The sequence below is a fragment of the Emys orbicularis genome, chromosome 1 (assembly GCF_028017835.1).
Source record: "Emys orbicularis isolate rEmyOrb1 chromosome 1, rEmyOrb1.hap1, whole genome shotgun sequence".
Classification (NCBI taxonomy): domain Eukaryota; kingdom Metazoa; phylum Chordata; order Testudines; family Emydidae; genus Emys; species Emys orbicularis.
In genome coordinates, this window is record NC_088683.1 from 121,137,323 (window position 1) to 121,165,146 (window position 27,824).

A 27,824-nucleotide genomic window follows, 5' to 3' on the forward strand; every position below is an offset into this window, starting at 1 on the left:
CAGGGCACTCCTGATGGAGTTGGCGCTGACCCCAGCACCGGAGCAGAGGTCCGACTCAGCCCCGAGCGCCGCAGCGTCGGTACGGAGCGCCCCACCACTGCCGTCTTCGAGCCAGCCTGCCCCAGCCAAGAAGCCCCAGGGGTCTGCGAGGGGAAGATCTCCCACTTCCTGTAAGGGAAGGGAGAGGGCTGGAGGAGAGCCAAGACCCGTGCTGGGCGGCTCGACACCTCCGTCTGGGAGTTGGGCCCCAGCTCATGTCAAGCGGTCGAGCCCCTCCTGTACTATGCCTGCCACACCGGACAGTGACGAGGGCTTCCGTCAACTCGAAGTCCCATCGACGTCCGAGGCCCTGCAGGGAGATTCTATTGACGCCTGGCCCACTTCGACTCCCGGTTCCACTCTAGATCCCCGGTACAGGTCAAGCAGCGTGAGGCGTAGATTGCCGGTCTACCGACGCAGATCCATCAAAGATCCCTGGGGTCCCACGGGAAGGGCTAGTCCCGATTGGACAGGTCGGCGTCGAGGCACAGCGGCCGGCACTACGGTGAGGTCTCTCCGCAACATCTGTTCCGCTTACGACTCTGGTGCTGATCAGGAGTCCCTGGTAGCAGGACAGGCCCCAGCACCAGAGGTACCGTTGACCTCATCGGCACTGCAACCGACCCCGGGCCTCTGAGCCAATGGCCAGCAGCGTGGTACCCCTGGAATCCATGGGGCTTCACCCAGCCTTCCCAGGCTGCCCGATCAGTGGTGGGGGCCTCAGATAGGCTATCTGCCGCAGCATCCCGCCTTCCTCCAGAAGTGGAGGCCCCACAGGGAAAGACCCCTCAGGCTCATGAGGACCTAGGGGAGCAGCCAGATGGACCGCCAGGGGATGTGGTGGATCCCTTAGTGCTGGATTCATCCTCATAATCGCCAGATGAAGCGATTACAGGTCCCCCACACCCAGTTCCACAAGATGATGCTAAGCCTCACCAGGAGCTTTTGAAGAGGGTCGCTTCCAACTTGGGGCTTTAGGCAGAGGAGCTAGAGGAGCCATCTGACTCCCTGTTCAACATCCTTTCGTCCACAGCACCCACTAGAGTGGCTTTACCCCTACACGAGGGGGTATCGAAAATAATTAATGCCCTATGGCAAACCCCCTCCTCCCTGCCACCCATCTCAAAAAGGGCTGAGTGGAAATATTTTGTGCCAGCTAAAGGCCATGAGTATTTCTATACTCACCCGGCCCCAAACTCCCTCATAGTTGAGGCCGTTAACCAGAGGGAGAGGCAGGGTCAACCCGGGGCTACGCCCAAGAATAAAGACTCGAAGAGACTGGATCTGTTTGGGCGAAAAATTTAGTAGTCTTCCAGCCTTCACTTGAGTGGCCAACCACCAAGCTCTCCTTGGCCGCTATGACTACAATATGTGGCAAGCCATGGCCAAGTTCGAGGTCTCGCTGTCCGAAGGGTCCAAGAAGGAATTCCGGGCGATCCTCGAAGAGGGCACTGCTGCAGCAAGAGCGGCCCTCCAAGCAGCCTCAGACACAGCAGACTCCGTGGCTCGCACCATGGCCTCGGCCATCTCCATGCGTCCTGGCTGCTCCTCTCTGGTCTGTCAATGGAGGCTCAGCAATCTATGCATGACCTCCCCTTCGACAGCAAGGCCCTGTTTGCAGAACAGACGGACGGTAAACTGCATGGCCTTAAGGACTCCCGCACTACCCTGAAAACTCTGGGGCTGTACATTTGAGGTCCAGCCTGTAAGCAGTTCAAACTGCAGCAATCTCAGGGTCAAGGGAGTCAACCCACCAGGAGCCACCCCATAAGAAGAGTAGGGGCTAAAAGCACCGTCTAAGCCACCCACCTCCTCCCTCTGCCCAGTCGGACTTGACCCGCAATAAGCAGGGGGGTAAGCGAGCGTTTTGAGGGTGCGCTCAAGGGCAATCTACCAGGCTTTACCCCGGATCCGTCTGTCCCACTGTTCTCCAGCTGCCTTTCTTTTTTCCTCCCCACATGGACAGCTATAACTTTATACCGCTGGGTCCTCAGTACTGTGGCGAAGGGTAACACCCTACAGTTTACTTTCCCCCCTCCCATCTCTCTTCCCCGTCCCTCTTCAGGGACCCTTCTCACAAGAGTCTCCTCACGCAGGAGGTAAAGGGGTTGCTACAATTGGGTGCGGTGGAAGAAGTTCCTCTCGAGTACAGGAACAAGGGGTTCTATTCCTGGTACTACTTAATCCCAAAGGCCAAGGGCGGTCTGTGGCCCATCCTGGACTTGAGGGACCTCAACAAGTATCTAAAGAAGTGAAAGTTCCGCATGGTCTCCTTAGCTTCTATCATCCCCTCCCTGGAACCGGGAGACTGGTATGCTGCCATTGACTTGAAGGATGCATACTTCCACATAGCGATCTTTCAAGGTCACAGATGCTTCCTCCAGTTTATGGTGGGGCCCCACCACTACCTGTTTGCGGTCCTCCCATTTGTCCTGGCGACAGCACCCAGAGTGCTTACCAAGTGCATGTTGGTGGTGGCTACTTACCTCAGGCGTCGGGGTATCCAGATCTACCCGTACCTCAATGACTGGCTAGTCAAGAGCAACTCCAGGTCTCAGGTTCAAGAGGATGTCGCGGTGCTGCAAGCCACATGCTGCTCCCTGGGCCTACAGATGAACGACAAAAAGTCTACGTTAGTCCCGGTGCAAAGGATAGAGTTCATCGGAATGATACTCGACTCGACCCGCACCAGAGCGTTCCTGCCACTAGAAAGGTTCCAGATGTTGACAGACCTCATCGCGGAGGTTTCCGCGTTCCCCCTGACTATGGCCAGGCTTTGCCTGTGCCTTCTGGGTCACATGGCAGCTTGCACATACATTGTCCACCATGCCAGGCTCCGGAAGCGATGGTCTATTCCCAGTCCAGAGATCACCTGGACAAGGTCATTACCATTCCCCCAACGGTATTTGCCTCACTGCGATGGTGGACCATTTGCATGACCATCCTAGAGGGGGTTCCATTTGACACCCCCCATCACTCCATCGAGTTGGTGTCGGATGCCTTAGACTTTGGCTGGAGCATGCCCCTCGGCGGTCTCCAGACTCAGGGTATGTGGTCCCGGAGGAGATGACGTTACACATAAACGTCAAAGAACTCAGGGCGGTCCACTTGGCATGCGGAGTCTTCCTACCTCACCTGTCAGGCAAGGTGGTGAGAGTCCTGATGGACAACACAGCCTCGATGTTCTACATCAACAGGCAAGGGGGGAGCACGTTCATCGACTCCCTGCCAAGAGGCACTCCATCTTTGGGACTTCTGCATCAGCCGCGAAATCCATCTGGAAGCTTGTCAACTTCCTGGTGTCAAGAACATGCTAGCGGATCACCACAGCAGGGCCTTCTCCTCTCACCACGAGTGGTCGCTCCACCCAGAGGTAGCCTGAATGATCTTCCAGAGGTAGGGAACTCCCCAAGTGGACCTGTTTACCACCAGGCTAAACATGAAATGCCACCGGTTTCATTTGCGGCAAGGTCTGGGCAAGGACTCCCTCTCCACTGCCTTCCTCCTGTTGTGGTCAGGGAACCTGATATACGCATTCCCTTCGATTCCTTTCATCAGCAGGTCCTTGCAAAGATCAAGAGAGGCAGGGCACAGGTTATCATGATTGCCCCGGTGTGACCTTGCCAGCACTGGTTCGGCACACTCATGAACCTGACAGTGGCCCCTCCCTGGCCCCTGCCCAACCGACCAGACCTGCAGTCACAGGCCCGCACTCGGCTCCTGCACCCCAACCTCATGTTCCTCCACCTCTCGGTGTGGATGCTGCGTGGCTGAACCCAGAGGAGCGGACCTGCTCGGATGTGGCATCTCTCCCTTGCACTCTTCCGTACAGTCTATCTTAGACTACCTGCTTCATCTGAGGAGCCAGGGCCTGGCACACTCTTCCATTTGAGTGCATCTTGTGGCCATCTCTGCTTTTCAGCCACCGATCCAAGCACAAACTGTTTTCCCATGACATGCCAGTCAGATTCTTGAGAGGGCTCAAGAGACTCGTCCCGCAGGTATGGACCTCTGTCCCGCAGTGGGATCTTAATTTGGTCCTCTCTAGGCTCACCGGCCCACCCTTTGAGCCGCTGGGTTCCTGCTCCTTTTCCCACCTGTCGTGGAAGGTCGCATTCCTGGTGGCAGTGACATCAGCGAGACGGATCTCTGAAATTAAAGCCTTAACCCCAGGACCTCCGTACACAGTCTTCTACAAAGATAAAGTTCAGCTGCGGCCCCACCCGGCCTTCCTGCCAAAGGTGGTCTCCACCTTCTATATGAATCAGGACATCTTCCTCCCAGTGTTCTGTCCCAAACCACACAAGACCAGTGAAGTGAGGCTTCTTCATGCCCTGGATGTCCGGAGGGCCTTAGCTTTTTACTTAGAATGTACCAAGCCTTTCCGAAAATCGACTCAACTCTTCATCGCTACAGCGGATAGGATGAAGGGTCACCCGGAGTCCTTGCAGAGGATTTCCAATTGGATCACCTCATGCATAAGGACCTGCTACAACCTGATTGTCAGAGCCTACTCGCAGGCATCTTCGGCGGCCTTCCTGGCGCACAGCCCTATCCAGAACATCTGTAGAGCCGCAACGTGGTCCTCTGTCCACACATTTACCGCTCATTATGCCATCACTCAGTAGGCCAGGGATGACTCTGGGTTCGGCAGAGCTGAGTTGCAATCTACACGTCTGTGAACTCCTACCCACCTCCAGGGGTACTGCTTTGGGGTCATCTAATATGGAATGGACATGAGCAAGCACTCGAAGAAGAAAAGACAGTTACCTTTTCCGTAACTGCTGTTCTTCGAGATGTGTTGCTCATGTCCATTCCACAACCCGCCCTCCTTCCCCACTGTTGGAGTTTCCGGCAAGAAGGAACTGAGGGTGGGGGGAGCCAGCGGCGCCCCTTATACCGTGTGATGCAGGCACCACTCCAGAGGGCACCAGAGCCTATCCCCTACGGATACTGCTAAGGGAAAAACATCTGGCACATGTGGCGAGCACACACACCTATTATGGAATGGGAATGAGCAACACATCTCGAAGAACACCAGTTACAGAAAAGAGAAGTCTTTTATTTGCCCAGGTCTGCTGGTGAGGAAGAAGTAGGAGTACAGCTAAGCCTCCAAAGGGGCTGTCCAAATATGCAGCAAGGGGAGACCTGAAGTTTTTGGGTGGGAGTAGCTGGGTCTGACCATCTGGCACAGTCTGTGGTAGAAACAGGGGAGGCAGCAGCTGGGAAGAAGGGCGCTGCTGCAGGTTGCAGCGGAGAGCCAGGCAGGTGGTGTAGTGCTGGGTCTGGAGCAGGAAATGATGCCTTTCTTTAGCAGCTAAAGCTCCCACCCCATATGCTGCATACATGGAAATCCAACTAAAATATACCCCGGATCATTCTCTTATGCAATGGGAGAGATTCAGCAAGCTGCATGGTACACTCCTTGAGGAGCTCAGTGTAAGGAGGAATGCAGCATACTGGCTGAGGATGCCTAGCAGCGGTATCGCATTTCTTCCCTATGGCCATGTCCCCAGTGTACCCTCTGCCTTGATGAGTCAGAACAGAGAGACCTGCATGCGGGATGGAGTAGCAACACTTTGCTGACAGCACAGGATACCCCAGGGCTTGGTGCAATCTCCACTCGGTTGAAATGATACTGTCTCTAGTATAGGTATGGATGAATAGCCAAAACCCATTGAAGGCAATAGTAGTGTTTCCAGTGAGTTCACTAGGCTTGGATCTGACCCAAAGGGAGACCTTTTATAAGTCTTCAGTAGTACGGTCCTAAAGCATGAGCAGTCAATGAGATCACTCCATTTATATCTTGCCTACCATTCTCTAATTTGCTAAATGTAACTTAGAGACTTGTCTTTGTGATAATGAAACCACCACCACAGTCATACAGTAAAACTGTGCTTTGTTTTACACTAGCCAAAGGGTTGACAGCCTTTGTAATCTTACGTAGGCGTAATAACCCTCCCACATGGCTTATCATAAGGTTTAAACCCAGGACCTTCAGCACAGATCTCTACCACTTGAGGAAAAAAAGAGCAAGTGGTTCACTGAATCACCCACTGGAGCAGGATGCATAAGATACGCTGAACAGTGGGTTACACGGAGTAGCATTATGATGAGGTTTACTGCTAGTGTTGTGAAGGGTCAACATTCTATTCATATTCTAGTGCTAATACTTGCATAGCATTTTTCATTTGATCATCTTAAAGCTCTTTGCAGCAAACATTAAGTAAATGATATATTTTTCAATTTATAACCACCAACGCATAGAGGTGAGAATGCACCCCTATTGTGTTAATTGTCCTCATGAATGAAAGCGTGCTTTCCTATTAAATGATTTGTTAGCATTTGTGCTAAAACTTCTGAAGTTTCATACCGCATCAGACTCAGAAATTATTGCAGAGTAGATAGTTCTAGTCAGACATGCCATCAAAATAATATGGCTTCATAGCATAAACTTAGCATCTGTGAAGACTCTCTATGGAAGGTAATGGGTGGTGAGAATTTTAAAACATGTAGATAGTATGAAAATCAATAGATATACAGGGTACTGTATCTTTGTGTTATTTCAGGCTGTTTTTTATTACTTGAGCAGCAGTTAAATTTAACAAAACAAGCGATAAATAGAAATATATATTTAACTTACTGTATCTAGAAATTATAGAAATACAAAATTGACTTATGAAATATTAAAGTAATTTTAAGAGATTGCTGGGAGGAACAATAGCTGGAAAACTCATCACCATTAAAAGAAATTTCATACAGTTGTGGAAATAAAAGAGGCATGATTTTAGGGTTGGGTTTTTTTTCTTTTCTTTAAATGGGCTCAGCGTAGAGATCATGCTTATCTGATTTTAGATTATCTTGAAGGTGTGTGCCTAAGGTAGCGGAATATGAAATTGACTTGAAAGAAAACATGTTGAATGAGAAAATTGATTAGGAATTTGTTGTCTAGAACATCTTCGGTAGAAAAGCACGAAACATTGTCTGCATTCATTCAAATAAAACTGGTTTGTGATAAATAGCAGAAGAAATCTGCGTGATTCATAAAACATACAAATACAAAACAGGAAGTATACAAAAGGATAAACAAATGGCAAAATAAGATAGAAGAAAGAGACAGAAAGCTACTGCAAGTGAAAATATTCCAGTATAAAGAACCAAGTTAGTCATAAGGAGATTTTGTTAATCAATAAGGGTTTGATCTAAAACCTGCTGAATGACTCCCATTGACATTCATGGACCCTTTCATCAGACCCTAAGGATATGTCTACACTGCAATTAAACATCCATGGCTGGCCTGTCAGATGACTAGGGCTCGCAGGGCTCGGGCTGTGGGGCTGTTTAATTTCAGGGTAGACATTTGGGCTCAGGCTGCAGAGCCCAGACTCCAGCCTGAGCCCAAATGTCTATGCTGCATTTAAATAACACTGGAGCCCAAGTCCTGTGAGCCTGGGTTGTGAGTTCAATCCTTGAGGGGGCCATTTAGGGATGTGGGGCAAAAAAAAAAAAAAAACTGTCAGGGACAGTACTTAGTCCTGCTAGTGAAGGCAGGGGACTGGACTCAATGACCTTTCAAGGTCCCTTCCAGTTCTGTGAGATAGGTATATCTCCATATATTCATATTCTATTCTAGCCTTTTGTAACTGTTGTTCTTCGAGATATGTTGCTCATGTCCATTCCATGGACCCACCCTCCTACTTCTCTGTTGGAGTTATCGGCAAGAAGAAACTGAGAGGGTGCTGAGCCAGCAGGACCCCTTATGCCAACACATACATGAACAGCTCCAGAGGGCACTGGAGCCGGTCCTTTGGCTATCACTAAGGGAAAAATCTCCGGAAACTGGGCACACACCTAGTCTGGAATGAACATGAGCAACACATCTCAAAGAACAACAGTTACAAAAGGTTAGTAACTGTTTTGGGGGGTTATTTTGCATGAACCATTCAGTCAAAACGTTAGAGAAACAGAGACAAAAGAGGGTGACTTAAAGGCGAGCACCTGCTCTGTATGGTCTTAAGAGGTTGTGACGTTGCATCCCATAATGCTTTTTAGAAATATGCTTATGAATGTAAATATGACATGACTGGAATATGTTTTATGCTACATATGCCATGTAACATATATCTGCAAAGGTTATGATCTACTGAATATATTCATCCTATTTGTATGCATGTATCATTTTTGTATTAGAAGTTATGAATATTGGCTGTGTACTTGTTTGCTTTTAAGTAGCCTCAGTGAAGCATTTGGTCAGCTTCTTGAGAAAAGACTATTCTCAGTAAGTGCCCAATCAAGAAACATTTAATCTGACATTAGACTTTGATAGACTCCAATCCACAGCTGAGCTTTCCTGGGAACATTCCTGTGCAGAACTAAGTCATGCATGGACATGTGACTTGCTCAGGTGACTCAAACTCCATCTTGTAGAGGGGATTCTATACAGCGTGAGGGAGCGGTTTCCACCCACAAGAGAGAGTCTATTTAAGCCCCTGGAAACCCCTCCATTTTGTCTTCAGCTGGCTCAAGAGAGAGCCTCTCCACCCCCAAAGGATACCTGAAAGAAACTGGAACAAAGGACAGTAACCACAGGGGTGTGAGTGATTGCTGGACCCAGACTAGAAGGAGGCTAGTCTGTAAAAGAAGCTTATTGGAACATCTCTGAGGGTGAGATTTCATCTGTAATCACTTTCTTACTGTATTAGGCTTAGACTTACTTGTTTTATTTTGCTTGTTTTTATTATGCGTTTACCCTGTATACGCTTTATACAGGGTAAAACGGATTTATTTGGGGTTTGGACCCCATGGGAGCTGGGTGTTGGAGACAGGAGCACTTCTTAAGCTGTTTTGAGTTAAGCGTGCAGCTTGTGGGGGACGTGTTTCAGACCTGGGTCTGTGTTTGTAACAGGCTAGCATGTCTGGCACAACCAGGCAGGGTTCTGAAGTCCCAAGCTGCCAGGGAAAACAGGCTCAGAGGTAGTCTCAGCACATCAGGTGGCAGTTCCCAAGGGGGTTTCTGTGATCTAACCCGTCACAGAGGTGCCCTTGTCTTTTGTACCATGCTTGAGAGTGTTGCTTCCAAAGCAGGCAAATACGACGCAATGAGATTTGAGATCTGCATAGGAAAATGCTCTAGACAGACACAAAGTATTATTGTGTCAATATTCTATCACAACACGTAGTTATTCAGAAGGTATTGGAGAGCTGAGGCTAATGTCTAATTCCTGGAGTTGTGGAACATGGATGCAAGGAGGGATTGAGATTATTTGACTGATGCAAAGGGGAGCTGAGAACGGAGCCATTTCAAGCTGGAAAAAGTAACTAGCAGGGCACTAGAGGTGTTAGTGATGTATTTTCCATTCTTTATTGTTTATGGATGTGATTTTGATATGGCATATAGGTTTTCTGTGTCTTCATTTGATAAATTGGGTTGGACAACATATAAAGAGCAGAGTAGTCCGTGAAATGTAGAAAGATTTAGATCAGCGGGATCCTACAAAGCTTGTAGATGCCTTTCTGCAGAGCGCTAGCTGCTCCCACACTGATTTTATGTTAACTTTCTAGTGAATAATTTAAAAAGACCTGTTTATTTTTTAATAAAAAGGAAAGATATAAATTGTCTGAGTGTTCATAATGTTACTTACAGCTGCTATTGAGCAGATGTTGGGGCTTCTTAATGGCATTTTAGACCAAAATAAGTTATAGGAATAAACAACAAACTTTCTTTTACTACCATTCTTTTCAGACTACTCCTCTGCCAAAATTTACAAGAAATGTCTTTTTTTAAAACCACCTTATAAATATTTACCTTTCATGTGCCACTTTTTTTCAGCACTTACATTTTAGTGATTGTGAACTATTTTAATAAAGTTGTTAAATAAGTTGCCAAATCCAGTTCCGACTGAAATCAATGGGATTTCCTCCCTTGATTTTATTGGTAGCCTCGGGGATTGGGGGGGGGGGGAGGCTAGCCCTTTAGTTATTGTAAATGCATCTGATAGTCACATTTAAACACACTGTTATAAACACACACCTGGGGCAGCTGACAGTATGCTATTTCATCTTGCATGTTTTAACTCTGCATAGTGTGATCTTAGCAGGTTGATGAAATATTGCCTCCCATCACTAGCTGCCATTCTGTTTAATGTAGGTATTTTAGTTGCAGTAAGTTAAAAATGTAGGCAGCCTAATAGGTGCAAACGTATTAATATTTTGCACTTAGAGCCTTATTCAAGCCCCTGTTAGCCACCTAATTTAGATGGGAGATTCTGAGCACCCAGAGCTCCTACTGACTTCAGTAGGCACTGCAAGTGCTCAGCACCACTGAAACTCAGACCGCTTACTTGGGTGCATACGTCTATATTTAAGTGCTTAACTTCAGGCACTTAAGTTTGAAAATTTTAGCCAAAGTGGCTTGTTTAAGATGACATAGCAAGTCAGTGGCTGATCTAGGAATGAAACCCAGGAATCCTGATCTTTAGTTCATGCTCTAAACAGTGAAGAAAGTTAACTTAATTAAAAGCAGCTGCTGTTCAAAAATGTACAGATCATGTTTAAACTCCTCTTTTATTGTTCATTTTTGTATAAATATTCATATGTTAGGTTATACATGAAGAAGACATAAAACATAGTAGTGGGTTTTAGGATCCTATTTCGACACTAGATAACATAGATCACTAAAGACAATAAAAAATGTGAAACCTAAGCCACGAAAATTGTTCTTATGTCTGGTACAATACATCAGCTTAAATATTAGCAGATGGTGACAGAGTTAAAGAATACACTCAGCTCAAAAGATCAGAGCCAGATTTTTCAAGCCTCTATTTCTCCAGGCTACTATGTTGATTGGCCGTGTTTTTTATATAGTGTCTGCTAATATATACACTGCACAAAGCATATATAGTGCTGTATAGATAGACAGATGTTAGTGCTAATTTTTGCAGTATCACTGTGTACATTGGAATCACATGAGTATCCTAAGGACAAAATAGCCATGTCAGGGAGCTGATCATGCTCTTCTGCACAAGGTCTCCTGTGTTGTTATAACTGCAGAAGATCTACCTACTGACAAGTCTGTATGTTGGGAAGCTTGGAGTGGAGACCAATATTTTACTTGGCCACTTTTCCTGTGTATGCAAATGTGGAAGAGGTAGCCTGAAAGTGGCCAATATTGTCAAAAGCAGGACCTTAATTTTTTTCCCCCCCCACACAAGACTGCCATCTTTAGTTGATTCTTTTAAAAAAGATAAGACATTACACATACAGGCTCTTTGAAGGCTGACATTTAATAACTCCTCACCAAATACCTGGCAGGATTTATACATCTAACACAAAAAAGGTTTCATGTTCAGTTCCTTCTGTCTGCTGTATTTCAGTGGGAGGAATTAAATGCCAAAACTCAAAATGATTTTTATTAATATATAAAATATTTTAAAAAGTAAGATCTACATTTAAAAATAAAAATGTAGGTTTATAAAGTAGGGTAATATGCAAAGGAAGTGTGAATATTTATTCTTTTTAGAAAGTCTTTTACAAACAAAAATGGCTGTTTAAATCAGACTACTAATTTTGTAAAGGGAGGTGTTGGTTTGGAAGCCAGAAGATGGTTTGTAGCCTGTTACCAGATCAGGAATGGACACTGCTGACTAGTGGACCCAGAGAATCAAACCCCCAACGTAGTGTTTAGCCATTCCCTGGATTATAGCCGCTTCTGACAGATACCTGCAAGAGTATGGGTTTTTTGTTGTTTTGGTTTTTTTTAGCACTGTGGTTAAATTCAGTGAGACTACAAATATTACCAAACTGGGTGTTGATAAAGCATTCATGTGAAATACAAATACACAATTTGACAGTAGCTAAGGCCATATGTAGCTGACTTTTAAAATGCATAGGGATCCAAATCACTCCTGTAGGGAAGTTAATTTATGGAGAATTTTATTCATTGAATTGCCAATCCTACAAACCTTACTAGCCGGAGTAGTGCCTACTCAGTCATAAGGAAGAGTTGCAGATCGGGCCCCAGCATTCTAGGGTAAATTCATGTCTGCTAACATGCAGCAAGAGGGGCATACATTCATTTAAAAAAAAATTGACCCAAATGTTTTCCTCATCTCCATTGCCAGACCTTTAAGATTTGTAAAGGATCTCCCTTGTATGCTCCATCTTCCCTTTTATAATCCCCCATCTAAGAATCCTGTCACAAGGCCTAGAAGATATCTTAGCTTCAAATTGGGGATGGCTGTGGCCAGAGATACATGGTGTTGGAACGGCAACTGCAGTGGATGACAGCTAGGGCCCAGGAGAAAGGCAGCCAAATTAGTTGGGCCTTATGATTGGCGCCATAACTGTCATGATGCTACCTCCATAGTCTCCTTCACTGAGCAGAAGCTGACTACAGGAGAGACTCTGTCTTCTAAGTTTTCAGACATGGCATATAACCTTCACACATGGAAATCCCCTTCCCCCCACCCCCAACCCCCCAAATCAATTCTCTCTCTCTCTCTCTCTGAATTAGAGAGCAGGGACAGCATCTTAAAGTACTTTTATCATAAAATATTGAAAAAATATTCAAGATGACATTGAAGTATCATGATTTTGGTTGTGTTATATATGGCTTTTAAAAGTTATGTTTAAAATTCATAGCACTTTCTAATCCTGAAGTAGACTAATTTTCTAGCTTGCTTTGTTCAGTACAATGTATTTCTAAATCCATTTTAAGCAGCTATTTCTTCAATTTGAGTAATTTTCTCACAAGTTAATAGACAATGCTCAAGCATACCTGACTTTTAGTGTTAGCAAGTTTGGAACAACTATATTATCGGCATTAGAAAGCACAAAATTAAACCCAGTTGCTCAAATCATATGTAGCATATTATGCTATATACTGCTATTCTTCTAAACTATTTGTACATATCTATTACTTTCTTCCAAATCATAGTGTTACTTGTGGCAGAGCAGATGTTGCTATAGTTACAAATTTTAGTGCCTAAAACAAGGGTTTAATGGAGGTTGTGCTGGACAATATCTTGTGCTACTAAACAATATTGATCTAAAACTTGGTCAATAAATAATAAATAATATTTAGAGTAGATATATTATTATACATATTGTACAATAGTTTTATTGTCTAGGATATTTAGTTTAGATTACCCTAATATGAGCTAGTGAGTGACACAGTGCAATTCAGTTCAAGTAAAGATAGATTTTCAAACCAGTGCACCTAATTGTATGTTTAAAATGGGAAATCACGTGTACTAGAATACTCAGAATTGGACACACCATGGTATTTTCAAGCATGATGAAAATTGGCACATACCATGTTTCCATTATTTATGCTGCCCTGCTCAAAAACAGAGCCGACTATGAATAGTAATCACACAATTATTAGGTAAAGAAACATAGTATAGGCAAGCTTCCATTCTTGTTGGATAAGCTGAGGGAGTGTTTTCTAATGATTTCAGTAGGAGTGAGTGTGGGTATTTAGACTCATGGGCTCTCTTCCTGATCTCTACCTCTGTCTTACTATGTGGCCTTACACAAGTCACTTTACCCCTCTCAGTTTTTCCATCTGCAAAATGGGGATAATACCATACAGGGGTGTTTTGAATTTTTATATAGATAAAGTGCTCTGAAATCCTTGAATGAAATGCATTATGTACATTGTTTTACATTAGAAAAATAAAAACCTCAGTTAGGAAAAAATGAAATTTTCTTTATACATGACTATATTTATAAAGTATTTATTTTACCTCCAAATATGCCTGGTGAAGTTTGGATTGGAAGAACCCCTCTCAAAAATATTAAAGAGATAAAACACAGGGCAAACTGGTGAATAAGAAAAGCTGATGTAGCTCTTCCTTTTGGATCACCAAGAAGAACATGTATAAAATGAACATGTAAGAAACACAATACTAATGAACTGGTCCTATCCTATGGAGAACTGCAGTAGACACTATAATAGTGCAATAGCTAACCATGAATGATTCTAATGCCATAATTCTCACCAGACATCATCTACGGGTGCAGCATCCTGCTCTGACCAGAGTTATTGTCTTGAGAGACTTTTGCATGAGGAAGGATTTCATGATTTGTGTAAGGCCCACAAGTGTCCCTAAGGGCAGAATCTTAATTACTGGTGATGATATGCAAGAAGGGAGGAACCCATTTTGACTCTTGAAGCCCAAGCGGAGATGGCAGGACTAGCAATTAGCAAGGTCAGCCTTTTATTTATAACCAGAGCAAATATGATATGGACTTACCGAGAGACAGGGAGTGTGGAGCCCTCTGATGTACTTTTTACAGCCACTTTTGAGAGCAGAAGTGCACTATACAGTATTTGAAAATGTAAATGACTTTACTGTAAACTGATAGAGCAAAATTTTCAAAATTAGTAACTTAGAAGTAGGCACATAAATACTTAACTAGTCTGATTTTCAAAGAGCTGAGCACCTAGCAGCTCCCACAGTCAAGCCACTTATTTAGATGTTTAAATATGGACTCAGGAGCTTAACTTTAGGCACATTTTTAAACAATCTTGGCCATAAAACATGTATCCATTGTTGACAATATGTATTAATCACGGCTACCTCTTCAACATGCGGCACAATCACTGTGTGCCTGTGTTAAGACAGCTTGGCCCCCAGTCATTTTACATGTGACCTAGAGATCTTGTAAGGACATACATTTACCCCATATTGCCACATGGTATTGTAACTGGGGTACAATAACAAAGAAATCTTCACGAGTGCTTTACTAGTAGTTATAGAGAATTGCAGTAAAATTGCCTATTTTAAACTGCCGGCCACATCTTTGTTCTTTATTAAGACTAAGCAACTACAAGCAGTGTGCAGTTATCAGGAGATAATCATGCCCCCAAGGCATTTGAGGTGCTTTGCAACCCAAAGGTTGTGATTACTCCATGATTGCTACACTGCTTATTATTTCTTATTGCTTAATTATAGAACCATAATATTGTTCCTGAAAACTGTAATCTAAACAACCTTCGACAGTGTTAATCAGCTGCTCAATTACATTTACATGATCTAAGCAGTGGTGAGCTGGTGCTGGTTCGCACTGGTTTGCGTGAACTGGTTGTTAAATTTAGCAGCTGGTTTAGAACCGGTTGTTAAAGAGGTGGGCAAACTCCGGCCCGCGGGCCACATCCGGCCCACAGGACCGTCCTGTCCGGCCTGCCTGAGCTCCCGGCTGGGGAGGCTCCCCCGGCCCCTCCCCCGCCTTCCCCCCTCTCGCAGAGCCCGGCGCCAGCGCTCTGGACCACTCCTGGGCAGCTCTGCAGCTCCTGCCGCTTTGAGCGGTATTGTGAGGGGGTGGGGCTGTGAGCTCCAGCGGGCCCTGCGGCATCCATACACGCTGCCGTGAGCAGCATGGTAAGGGGGCCAGGCCGGGGCTGGGAGGAGGGGTTTGATAAGGGGCAGGGAGTGGTTGGAGGGGGCGGAGGTTCTGGGGGGGCGGTCGGGTAGGGGATAGGGCCCTGGGGAGCAGTTAGGGTGGGGGGTCTCGGGCTTGTACTCACCGGGCGGCGCTTAATAACCAGTTCCCTACTGGGTTGGCGGCAGCACTTCGGCGGCGGGTCATTCACTCGCTCCGGGTCTTTGGCGGCACTGAAGGACCCGCCGCCAAAGTGTCGCCGAAGACCCAGTAGGGAACCAGTTATTAACATTCTGGCAGCTTATCATTGGATATAAGGGATCCTTGCCATGTGAAGTGAATTGGGGAAATATGGAAGGATGGTCCAGTGGTTAGGCCACTAGCCTGGTACCTGGGAGTCTTGGTGTTCAACTCCCTGCTCTGCCATAGATTGGCTATTTGGCCTTAGGCAAGTGAGTTAGACTCTCTGTTCAGTTCCCATCTCTACAATGGGGATAATAGCACTGCCCTACCTCACGGGAGTACTGTGAAGATAAGTTACTACAGTAATGGGGCCACACAAGTACCTAAGATAGACAATATAGATGTCTCTACCTCTGGTAGAGCTCATCCTCATGTCTAGATGCTGCTAAACCATCCTTACTAGGTATTGTATTTATTTCTGGCTCACAAAGCTTTTCTTCTGAAAAGTACACTTTTTTGCTTTTGAAATGCACCAGATTGTACTAAATAGCAGTATCTCCCTGTCACAGGGTCCACTCACCACTGGTAGCACCTTCTGCTGGTCATCCTAGAGATTAGCTCTAGCCAGGCATTGTGCCCTCCTCCGGTGGTGTCTCTCTCACCGTCCTCTCCTCCTGTGGCCCCTCTTGCTCCAGAAACAGCAGCCTCCTTCTCATGACTCAGCCCTCTGTCTAGGTCATTACCTGTGTTTCCCCCCTTCCAGGGTCCCAAAGTCTTCCTTCAGTCTTCCTTTGTCTGTTGACAGCTTCCTGGCTTTGTAGGCCCTGTCTGTTCCTGCCCAACTGAACCTGTTTTCAATTCCCTGCTCCTTGGCTCACCTTCCAGATGCAGCCTGTGGAGTTAGTTGTCCTGCCTGGCCTTCTTAACCCCTTCCAGTCTTGTGTGGGGTAGACATCCCATCACACTCCCCTTACACCCCCAAAATAAATAATTAAATCCTGCAGAAAAAGATCCCTACAGGGCTATCTCTCTCTTGTAACCACAGTGTTGCAAATTATTCCATTCTAATAACAGATGTTTGAACCCTTTTGTCAATCTTTTTTTTTAAAACATATAGGTTCCTAAGTCCACACAGAGGTACCTAAATACATGGTCTGATCTAGCAGCTCCCAGTGTAGCCAATGGGATTTTCAAAAGTGCTGGGTACTCAGTGTTTTGTAAATTAGGACACTTAGTTAGCACCATAGTCCCTTGTTCTGTATAATTAGGGCCCTACCAAATTCACGGCCATGAAAAATGCATCACAGCCCATGAAATCTGGTCTTTTGTGTACTTTACCCTATATTATACAGATTTCACAGGGAAGATCAGCGTTTCTCAAACTGGGGGTCCCGACCTAAGTGGGGTTGTGGGAGGGTTGCAAGGTTACTGTAGGAGGGTTGTGGTATTGCCACCCTTACTTCTGCGCTGCCTTCAGAGCTGGGTGGCCAGAGAGCAGCGGCTGCTGTCCGGGCACCCAGCAGTGAAGGCAGTGCCCTGCCAGCAGCAATGAAGAAGTAAGGGTGGCAATGCCATGCCATGCCATCCTTACTTCTGCACTGCTGCTGGCAGTTGCACTGCCTTCAGAGCTGGGCTCCTGGCCAGCAGACACTGCTCTTGGCCACCCAGCTCTGAAGGCAGCGCTGCCAGCAGCAGCAGCAGCGCAGAAGTAGGAGTGACAGTACCGTGACTCCTCTACAATAACCTTGCAATCCCCCCCAAATCCCCCTTTTGGATCAGGACCCCTGCAGTTACAACACCATGAAATTTCAGATTTAAATATCTGAAATAATGAAATTTACAATTTTTAAAATCCTATGACTGTGAAATTGACCAAAATGGACCATGAATTTGGTAGGGCCCTATGTATAATATAGCATGCAGGCATACTACTGAGAATGCACAAAACTCCATTGAAGTCAATGACTGGGATTTTCAAAGCTAGCTAAAGATTTTGGGCACTCAATTCCCATTGAAATGCAATGGGAATTGGGTGCCTAACTCCCTTCAAGCTCCATTGAAAAACCTAAACAAAATGGTTCTGCATTGGCACAGCCTTCCACCTGTGCTCTGCATGATCTGGAATCAGGGACCTAAGGACCAGATCCTCAAAGATATTTAGCTGCCTAACGACTTAGGCACCTACATACGTTTGAGGATCGGGACGTAGAAGCCTAATTTTAGACACCCATTTTTGAAGAGCTTAGTCTTAGTATTTCATTGAGTCACTTTCTAATTCACAAACTATTTAGAAATGTATTTGAAAACTTGCCTTTGTGTATGTGCATTCATATAAGGGAGGCTGGGTGATGGTTATAGGTTCAAAATGATCTGAATCCCCAGATAAAACTTGCTGAATTTTTGTCAGTAGCGTGTTTTTTGTTTTGTTTTGTTTTTTACAAGTATAGAAAACACGGGGCTGGTGAATAATGTCACCAGAAACTCCAATTACAAGGTTGGCATGAATTCCACTTAATGATATGCTCCTTAAAGCAGTGGTCGATTTTTAAATCCTTTTTTTCATAAGCGAAATATAAAATGTTAATAATACCTTACCCTGTAGTGCTCTCTGGTAGCATACATCTTCTGGGTTCCGCAAGATTCTTTATGGAATCCTGCTAGCAAGCTCTTGTATCATAAATAGAATTTGTTCATGAAATAAAAATGTATTGTTTTCATTGTTAGGAGATGATGCTAAATTGGCTGTATGTTTGTCTAATAATCACATCCAAAAGCTGATTATTCTGATAATAGCTTTAAGATATTATTTAAAAATAAATAAATAAATAAATGCATTACTTTTGTACTAATAATAGTTTTTAATCTCTTCTTGTTTCTCTGAAGTCAATGAAATTTTCAAAATTGAATAATAATTTGATCCGTTAATCTTTTGAAGCTAGTAATTTTATTTCCCCCTCTTTGCAGTCTCTGAGGCTCACAAATGAATAGAGCTTCATTACTGGAGTCTGCATTTAATAACCATTATCCATTATCTTGTAATTAAGACTCCCTGTAACGAATCATGAGGACAATGCAAAAATACATAGTACATTTCTTTAATGAACTGGAAAATGTTCATCTTGTTCTATTTAGTAATGAGTTGCTGAATAGTCGTTAAATCCACTGGAGAATGGAGCTAGATGGATTTTGAAGACTATCTTGAGTTTGTGGTTAATCTATTAGAATTAAAATTTCATCTTCTATTTTTATCAACAGCTGATTAGAAGTCATTCTGTTTGACCAAATTGATTAGAAGACCATATACAAGGGCAGCTGTTGTTTAATGAAAGTTTTTAATGAAACTGTACCATAGAGACTTGTAATTATAAGACTTATAAAAGCTTTGACTTACCTTGTACTGTGGCGGGGAGAGGAAGTATTGTAATGAAGGACTTAAATTCTGCACTTAAAAGAAAAACTGAAAAAAAACTATAATTTGATAGTGTTAAAGTTTCATTTCCATTTAAAAAAAGATGTGACCATTAAGTGTATACAGTGGGCTCAATCCTGCTCCCTTTTAAATCAGAAGAAAAACTCTGATTTCAATGGGAGTGGCCCCAAAGTATATAACTTGTTTAGTGTTTGGGTGACCTTAACTCTTTGTTTGCAGTGTTGTTGTAGCGATGTTGTTCCCAGGATACTAGAGAGACAAGAAGGATTAGGTAAGCTCTTTTATTGGACCAACTTCTGTTGTTGGAAAAAACAAACAGAAGTTGGTCCAATGAAAGAGATTACCTTTTCCACCTTAATTTTTTGCAAAGTTCAGTCAATTGTTAATTGCCCTTTACTTTAAATTGCATGCCCATGGTGTTAAGAAGAGTTTCTGTGTTGCCCTATCTGGTCAAAATGTGATCTTCATCATATGACACAACAATTGGTCTGTTCAGTACTTGAATGGGAAACTTACAGGGAAACCCATGGTGTTGTGGGATGTGGTGTGCAGGGGCGGCTCTATGTATTTTGCCGACCCAAGCACGGCAGTCAGGCGGCTTTTGGTGGCATGCCTGCGGGAGGTCCGCTGGTAACGCGGATTCGGCGGTATGCCTGTGTGAGGTCCGCCGGTCCCACGGCTTCGGCGTACCCGCTGCCAAATTGCCGCCGAAGCCGCGGGACCGGTGGACCTCCCGCAGGCATGCTGCCGAAGGCTCCATGACTGCCGCCCCCACAGCGACCGGCAGGCCGCCCCCCGTGGCTTGCCGCCCCAGGCACGCGCTTGGTGCGCTGGTGCATGGAACCGCCCCTGGTGGTGTGATTCAAGAGATGGCCTCATTTGCTTTGCTCTCATAGTGAAACTGCTCCAGATTACTGCTAGAAGGCATTGTGCTGCTGAAGATGCCACCGTTCAGATGAGATATAAAACAAACCCTGAGCTAAATTTGATGTCGAGGTGTAAGCAGATGTAATTTGATTTAAATGGGAGAGGCAGTCTTACCCTATGGTTGAATTGGTCTCCCGGACTACTTTTGCTAGTTAAAGAGGCTGCAGTTCCCTACTTTTGCTAGTTAAAGAGCCTGCAGTTCCCAGGGCTCCAGCCTGCTGCATTGAAGTCAATGGGAGTGATGTCATTGAACTGTATGGGAGCAGCATCAGACACCTGGCTATGCTCACACCCCTCCTCCTCCAAAAAAAAGTAGTATTTTGCAAACTAAGTACTGTGTTACAGGATTCACTTTAGACAACACTGAAATGCAGCCAGGTACAACCAACACTTCACAAGAGCTCAGGCCACAAAGTGAAGAATAACATTGTATTCAAATGAAAATGCAGAGTGAAATAAGCCAGGAACCAAGGCTAACTGTCCGCTTCTTTGGAATGTTTCTTTAATGCCTACATATATTACTGACCATGCATTTAAATGTTGTATATCACAACATTAGCTGATTGGCACATGAGCGAGGACAGATTGTGTTCTGATGGCTAGAGACAAGAACTAATCGTAGAAATGCCTAGGTTCTATCCCCTGGTTGTTCTTCTGAATTGCTCTGAATCTTCGAACAGGACTCTTAACCTCACAGTGGTTGAGGTTCCCTAGCTGTAAAATAGGGATAATTCCTACATTACAGGGATGATGTATGGCTTAATAATGATTGTAAAACATGAAAGGAGCTATATATACGTGCAAAGAATTACTGTTATTATAAAACTACCGTGGAGTTTTCTGTTTCTTTTAAGGTTCTGATTTTATTAAGACCTCTACAGGAAAAGAAGCAGTTAATGCCACCCTTCCAGTAGGCATAGTCATGGTGCGAGCCGTTAGAGATTTCTACTGGAAAACTGGCAACAAGGTATTCTTACTATTGGAATCTTTTGTGTAAATAAAAACAGTGTCATTGAGAAGTTGAGGTAAAACCTGAATATTTTCAAAATACAGAACATATGGTTGATTGATTAACATATATCTTAGCTTTCATATAGGTCAAGCTGCAACTCAACTTTCCTTATAGCTGCCTCTTTCCAATTGCTTATAAAAATGTTCCTCTTTGGCTGAAACTTCCTATGTTAAGTCTCAGTTAAAGAGGAATTTTTTCCCCCTGGGAAAATTTGTGCAGCATCCATTCAGTCCCCATTGCATATATATAGTGTTTTGGTTTACTAGTTAGGCTGTTTAAATGTGAATTTTAATAAACAATGGGGCAGATCCTCAGCTGATGGAAATTGGCCTAGATCCATTGAAGTTTATGGAGCAACACAGATTTACATCAGTTGAGAATTGACCCAATACATGCAATACTTGTAAGTAAAATGTTGTATCTTCTGACTTGATTAATTTATATTCTCACCCCAAGTACAAATTCTACTGCTTTCTTCTTGGCCATGTAGGGCAGGGGTGGGCAAACTACGGCCCAGGGGCCACATCTGGCCATTCAGGCATTTTAATCCAGCCCTTGAGCTCCCACCGCCGAGCAGGGTCCAGGGCTTGCCCTGCTCCGGTGCTTCAGACGGGGGCTTGCCCTCTCTGTGCGTGCCATGGCTCTGTGGGACTCCCGGAAGCAGCAGCGTGTCCCCCATCCAGCTCCTATGCATAGGGGCAGCCAGGGGGCTCTGCACGCTGCTTCTGCCCCAAGTGCCGCCCCACAGCTCCCATTGGCTGGGAACCACGGCCAATGGGAGCTGCAGGGGCAGCGCCTGTGGACGGGGCAGTGCACTGAGACACCTGGATGCGCCTTCGTGTACGAGCCAGAGTGGGGGACATGCCACTGCTTCCAGGAGCTGCTTGAGGTAAACGCCACCTGGAGCCTGCACCCCTAACTCCCTCCCATGCCCTAACCTCCTCCCCCTGATCCCCCTCCCGCCCTCCTGCACCTCAACCCCTCATCCCCAGCCCCACCCCAGAGCCCTCACCCCCTCCCGCACCCCAATCTCCAATTTCGTGAGCATTGATGGCTCGCCATACAATTTCCATACCCAGATGTGGCCATAGGGCCAAAAAGTTTGCCCACCCTGATGTAGGGTTTCCCACCAGCCATGAAAGACAGTGTGTAAGTTTTGCAGCAGAACTAGTATGTGTGGGGAACAGGCTTCTGAGAACAGGATGTTTACTACTACTGTCCTTCCATATCACTTGGAGGGGAGACTTGGTGCAGATCCAATTTTCCATTCATCTGTTCCTGTACTTGCAACAGTAATGGAAGGGGAAGGTGGCCAAAGGAAGCTCTAAGCCATCTTTCCCTTTCCTGAGTTCTGGGGCAGTTGGGGACCTGTGCAAACCCCAGGTTAAGTTGGAACAACCTCAAAACTGCTCTTACTTATGCTTCGGTCTCCTCCCATGGTCCCCAGAAAGCAGACAGTAGCTATAGTACAGTACTCCCATGACATCTCCTCTCCATCTCTGGCTTGCCCCTCCCTCTCTCCCTCTGCCCTTATGTCAGCTGGGAAGCCCCCGGCACAGGCAGTAGTCTCAAGAGGCCATTTCCACTCGCTTTAACGCCCATTTAGGCTGCCAGAATAGCCTCCGTGGGCATTAGTGTAACAGAGAATCTGGTCCAATTATCCACAACCCTGGCCTTGGCTAGACTAGGATTTTAACTCCATTGACTATTTCCCTGCAGAGGGTGTGTGTGTGTGTGTGTGTGTGAGAGTGACGGCTATGGGGGCTCCTGCAGCCATGTGGCTAGAGTAACACCACCTTCTCTGTAATCTGTGAGGGAGGGGATTCCTCCCACCTTCAGCCCCTGTGGCTGTCCTCAGTACAGATCCCAGTTCCATGAGCTGTGTGCCAGAAGTCAGGATTTGCCCTTTCACACTGCATTACTATAAGATTTTTACATTTAATTAATATAATTGTTTAATTTATCTTTCATTTTAACACAATTAATTCACAGTTTAAAATGTGCTATTAAGAGACTGTGTGTGTGTGTGTGTGTGTGTGTGTGTGTGAGAGAGAGAGAGAGAGAGAGAATTAGATGTAAACTGACTTTATATCCTTCTATTAACTGAAGACAATTTTATCAGTGACAAGAGATTTCTAAATGGTTTCTTTAACAAACTAATTCTGCTGCTGTACAGAAGCTTTCTAGCAAGGCGTGAGCCGGCAAAAACAGGTTAATAGAGAAATTAAACTTTTTCAAGGAAAGGAACAGGTTGCAGAGTAACATTTATTGAATGATAAGCTGTGATAGTGATATGAAAAGTGTGCAGTATAATGGGAAATAATCTTTTCCTGTCATTATTGAAGGACACACATAAATTGGTTTTTCTGTTGGGAAACCCCCAATCCAGAAAAACATATTACTTTTAATAATATAAGGTGAAGAGAAAATTCTCGAGGAGATGAACTTATTAAACAAAATAATGAAATGCTGTGAAACAGCAGGGAAAAAGCAGCTAGACTTTATGCAGCTCTTGAATTAAATATCTTTTTTTTTGCATTTTTATGGCAGTCAGATGTGCTCTTTGAAAAGCTGGGCAATGAAGCTGAGGATAGGCCAGTCTTTGCCAGCTCTTTAAAAATAACACTTGCACAATTTTTCCTATTCAACATGAGTATTCCAAAAAAGTTTTTATTTTTCCAATTTTTCTCTCCCCACCCTTTTTTTAAAAAACCTGAAGTTTACTTGTTTTAGCCACAGATTATCTCAAAGAGCTTTGACACTGGTAGGAAGAATCTAATGAGATTTTCATTAGTTTTTCCCTTTGTGAAAGAAAAACTGACACCATATACCCTTTGCTTTAATTCTTTGCATTGCAGATGTTTTTCCAGTTGCAGTGGTTTGAATTATTTTTGGAAAACTAGAGCTATTACATTCACTCTTTTTCTCTCTCTCTTTCTCTCTGCATTTCAGATTCAGCTGCTTTTCCTGTTTTTATCTTTTAGAAATAGGGTTATTAGAATGCTTCGGTGTGAGAGAAACATACTTCTTCTACAAGTTTGTTTTGCTAAATTACTATAATCTTTACCAACTACATAGTTCAATGATTTTTTTTTTTTTAATTCCAGTAAATTTTCTTACGGATCTCACTGTATCCCCTAGAAAATGGGATTCATGCTTTCCAGGCTATAACTGCTTCAAATATTTAGCAGATTGATAATCCTCTCAGGGAGTGAGGGCGTAAGGAGAAAGCAGAATAAAAGAAAAAAAATGGAACAGGGAAGGTCTCAGGGCTCTCTGAGGAGAATCTTCCTGGGGTGGAGGGAATTGTGAAAGCACCACTATATACTACACTGCAGACTATCCAGATTGTTCCTGCATTACATCAAATACCAGCAAGCCTGCTTCTTCTTCTCTTTGCTTTTCAAGCTTCAGGGCATATGTATAGACCACTGCTGAAGGCAGGATAATGAACTTGATGGATAAATGGTCCATTCTAGTGTAAACAACAAGGAGTCTGGTGGCACCTTAAAGACTAACAGATTTATTTGGGCATAAGCTTTCGTGGGTAAAAACCTCACTTCTTCGGATGCATAGAGTGAAAGTTACAGATGCAGGCATTATATACTGACATAGTATATAATGTCAGTATATAATACCTGCATCTGTAACTTTCACTCTATGCATCCGAAGAAGTGAGGTTTTTACCCACGAAAGCTTATGCCCAAATAAATCTGTTAGTCTTTAAGGTGCCACCAGACTCCTTGTTGTTTTTGTAGATCCAGACTAACACAGCTACACCCTGATCCTACACTAGAATGTCAAGTAACTCCTAGGCTCTTAAGGACTGTGATGTGGACGGATTCTGCAATCCTAAAAGTGTATGGATATGCAGCCGACAAAAGACCCAGAATGTGTTCTCTTAACACAGCACGCATTGTTTAACTTCAGATCTACATTGTTTCATACACCTCTACCTCGATATAACGCTGTCCTATGGAGCCAAAAAAATCTTATCGCGTTATAGGTGAAACCACTGTGACAAAGTTCCTCCTCTATCTTGGTGGGTCCTGCGCTTATTGGTGGATTTTCTTGCCTCAAAGATTCACCATGTGGGTTGGGGAACAGCCCAGAGACATTCCCCTCTGGGAGAACCCACAGTCCAGGTCAATTGGGAGGTTTGGGGGAACCCGGGCCCGCCCTCTACTCCGGGTTCCAGCCCAGGGCCCTGTGGACTGCAGCTGTCTATAGTGCCTCCTGTAACAGCTGCATGACAGCTACAACTCCCTGGGCTACTTCCCCATGGCCTCCTCCAAACACCTTCCTTATTCTCACCACAGGACCTTCCTCCTGGTGTCTGATAACGCTTGTGCTCCTCAGTCCTCCAGCAGCACACCCTCTCACTCTCAGCTCCTTGCGCCTCTTGCTCCCAGCTCCTCACACTCGCACCACAAACTGAAGTGAGCTCCTTTTTAAAACCCAGGTGCCCTGATTAGCCTGCCTTAATTGATTCTAGAAGCTTCTTCTTAATTGGCTCCAGGTGTCCTAATTAGCCTGCCTGCCTTAACTGGTTCTAGCAGGTTCCTGATTACTCTAGTGCAGCCCCTGCTCTGGTCACTCAGGGAACAGAAAACTACTCATCCAGTGACCAGTATATTTGCCCTCTACCAGACTCCTGTACCCCACTGGTCTGAGTCTGTCACACCGCGTTATATTGAACTTGCTTTGATCCACCGGAGTGCACAGCTCCGCCCCCCCGGAGCACTGCTTTACCGCGTTATATTGGAATTCGTGTTATATTGGGTCGCGTTATATCGAGGTAGCGGTGTATATTGCAGGCCCTACATTTCAGTTCTGATAAAAAACACATTTTGTGGATGTTCTCTGGAATGACAGTATTTGCCAAATTAACAAACAAACAAAACTTCATATGTCTAGCAGGGACGGACCCAACTTGGTGCATCCCTGTAGAAAGATTTATTATATCTAGGCAATTAACTGTATATTAATTTTAGTGTACTAAATATAGCTTAAAAGTACAGACTGGTAGCATATAATTATCATGCATGCGCTTTCAGTAAAATATAGAAGCCTCTCAGTTGTTGACAGATAACTCCCATTCCATACAGACCTCTTCACTTCCACATCTTTGAGGAGATGTTTGTGTGTGTGTTTATTATTAGTCATTTAGAACTAGATGGTGACTATGGGCCTGTGCAAAGGAATAAGAATCATCCTTTATACCCCCTACGTCAGCTACCCAGAACTTGGGAACAGGCATGTAAGAGTTGGAGACATTACCTACCCTCTCCCTCTTTCCCCAGAGCATGTGAGTGGGGGGTGAGGGGGTGGCTGGGAATGGACAGTCTTGCCTCTACCCCACTCTCTCATTGCGGTTCCAGAAGCAGGGAGGGAATTGTACCTTTCACAGGGGTGTCTGAGGCACAAAGCCTTCCAGGACTACTCCTGAGTCGGTGCAGCTTACACACTATTGCTTGTTCAAGGCTTTGCCTAAAGTTAGAACCTAACGCATAACAGAGTCTTGGGTGTACATTGTGGACATTTCCCAGCTGGAGATATGCAGATTTTCATTTCTCCTAAAATGAAGACAAATCACTGAAAATAAATAGTATTTTGTATGTATTACACTTTTCTTAAGGTTGGATTTAAACCTGCTGGAGGCATTCGTAGTGCAAAGGATGCTCTTACCTGGCTCGTATTGATGAAGGAGGAGCTAGGAGATGAGTGGCTGAAACCAGACCTCTTTCGTCTAGGTGCCAGTACTTTGCTGTCCGATATCGAGAGACAGGTTAGTTCTGTGATAGCAGGGGACTGGATTTGAGGCCCCGGGAGGTTGCTTCCAGTCTTGGTTGAGAGAAAACATTTTTATAGAAAATGTTTGCTTATTGCTTTCATGAAATATGTATTCCACACCATTTCAAGGATAATGGAGCACGATTCTAATGACTTAAGAACTACAATTTTGCTTCCATGCTGGATTTCTTTAAATCTAGCTTGTTGCTACAGGGAGTCATTAGGGGGCTTCCATGATCTAATCAGTCTGCATTGCCTCCCTAGGCAGCTACCTGGGCCAGGCTCACAGTGCTGAGCAGAGAGAATCTGCTCTGCTGGCTTTCAACCACTCAGAGTCACTCTGCTGCTGCTGAGCTCCAAAGCCTGCAGCTATGCCATGTTTGTTTCTCACCCTTCAGGAAGTGAGAATGTGTTAGCAAAGGAGGGATGTGGCCAGATATTGGTACCTGCCTGCCATGCCTAGGAACTGCTTGCCTGCCATGCCAATGATGTAAGATTCAGCCCTCTGCAGTAGTAGCAGCATACAGTAGGAGATTTTGCCTCCTGCTACTGAACAGCCATAGGGGAGAGGGCTGTGTTACACCCATTCTAGAGTAGTCATCTGCTTCTAGTGCCCTTAGAGTTTACAATCTCTAAAGCAACCAGGAGCACATGATAGGTGGGGGAGAGGGACATAAATAAAAAGTACATTTTATATTCAACATGGGTCTGTTCTGAAGCCCATCGTAGTCAATAGAAATCTTTCTACACACACACACACACATATTTTAAAATATATTAACACCCAACTGCCCCTCAACATGTCATTAATTTGTTGGCTAATGATACCTTTTTAATTTTTAGTTGTATATGATACCATTATAAATTCTCCTTTTCCTTGCAGATTTACCATCATGTGACTGGCAGATATGCAGCTTACCATGACCTGCCAATGGCTTAGCCATATGAGTAATTCAGGATGACTTTTATAAAGAGAATTTTAAGAAAATAATGTCCTAAAGTCTTTCCTGCCACCGAGTCCAAAAGTGCATATAAAAGAACCAGTTCTCTGTCTTC

At 44.6% G+C, this 27,824-nt stretch overlaps 1 protein-coding gene across 1 annotated transcript in view; it reads left to right on the top strand.

The window, feature by feature from the left end:
- Nucleotides 1-27,824, top strand: part of DERA (deoxyribose-phosphate aldolase) — a 102,608-nt gene extending 74,784 nt beyond the window's left edge. The window contains exons 7-9 of the mRNA XM_065406133.1: nt 20,818-20,930; nt 26,614-26,763; nt 27,652-27,824. Coding sequence (XP_065262205.1) covers nt 20,818-20,930; nt 26,614-26,763; nt 27,652-27,708 — 320 coding nt within the window. The 3' untranslated portion in view covers nt 27,709-27,824. The remainder of the gene's footprint in view (nt 1-20,817; nt 20,931-26,613; nt 26,764-27,651) is intronic.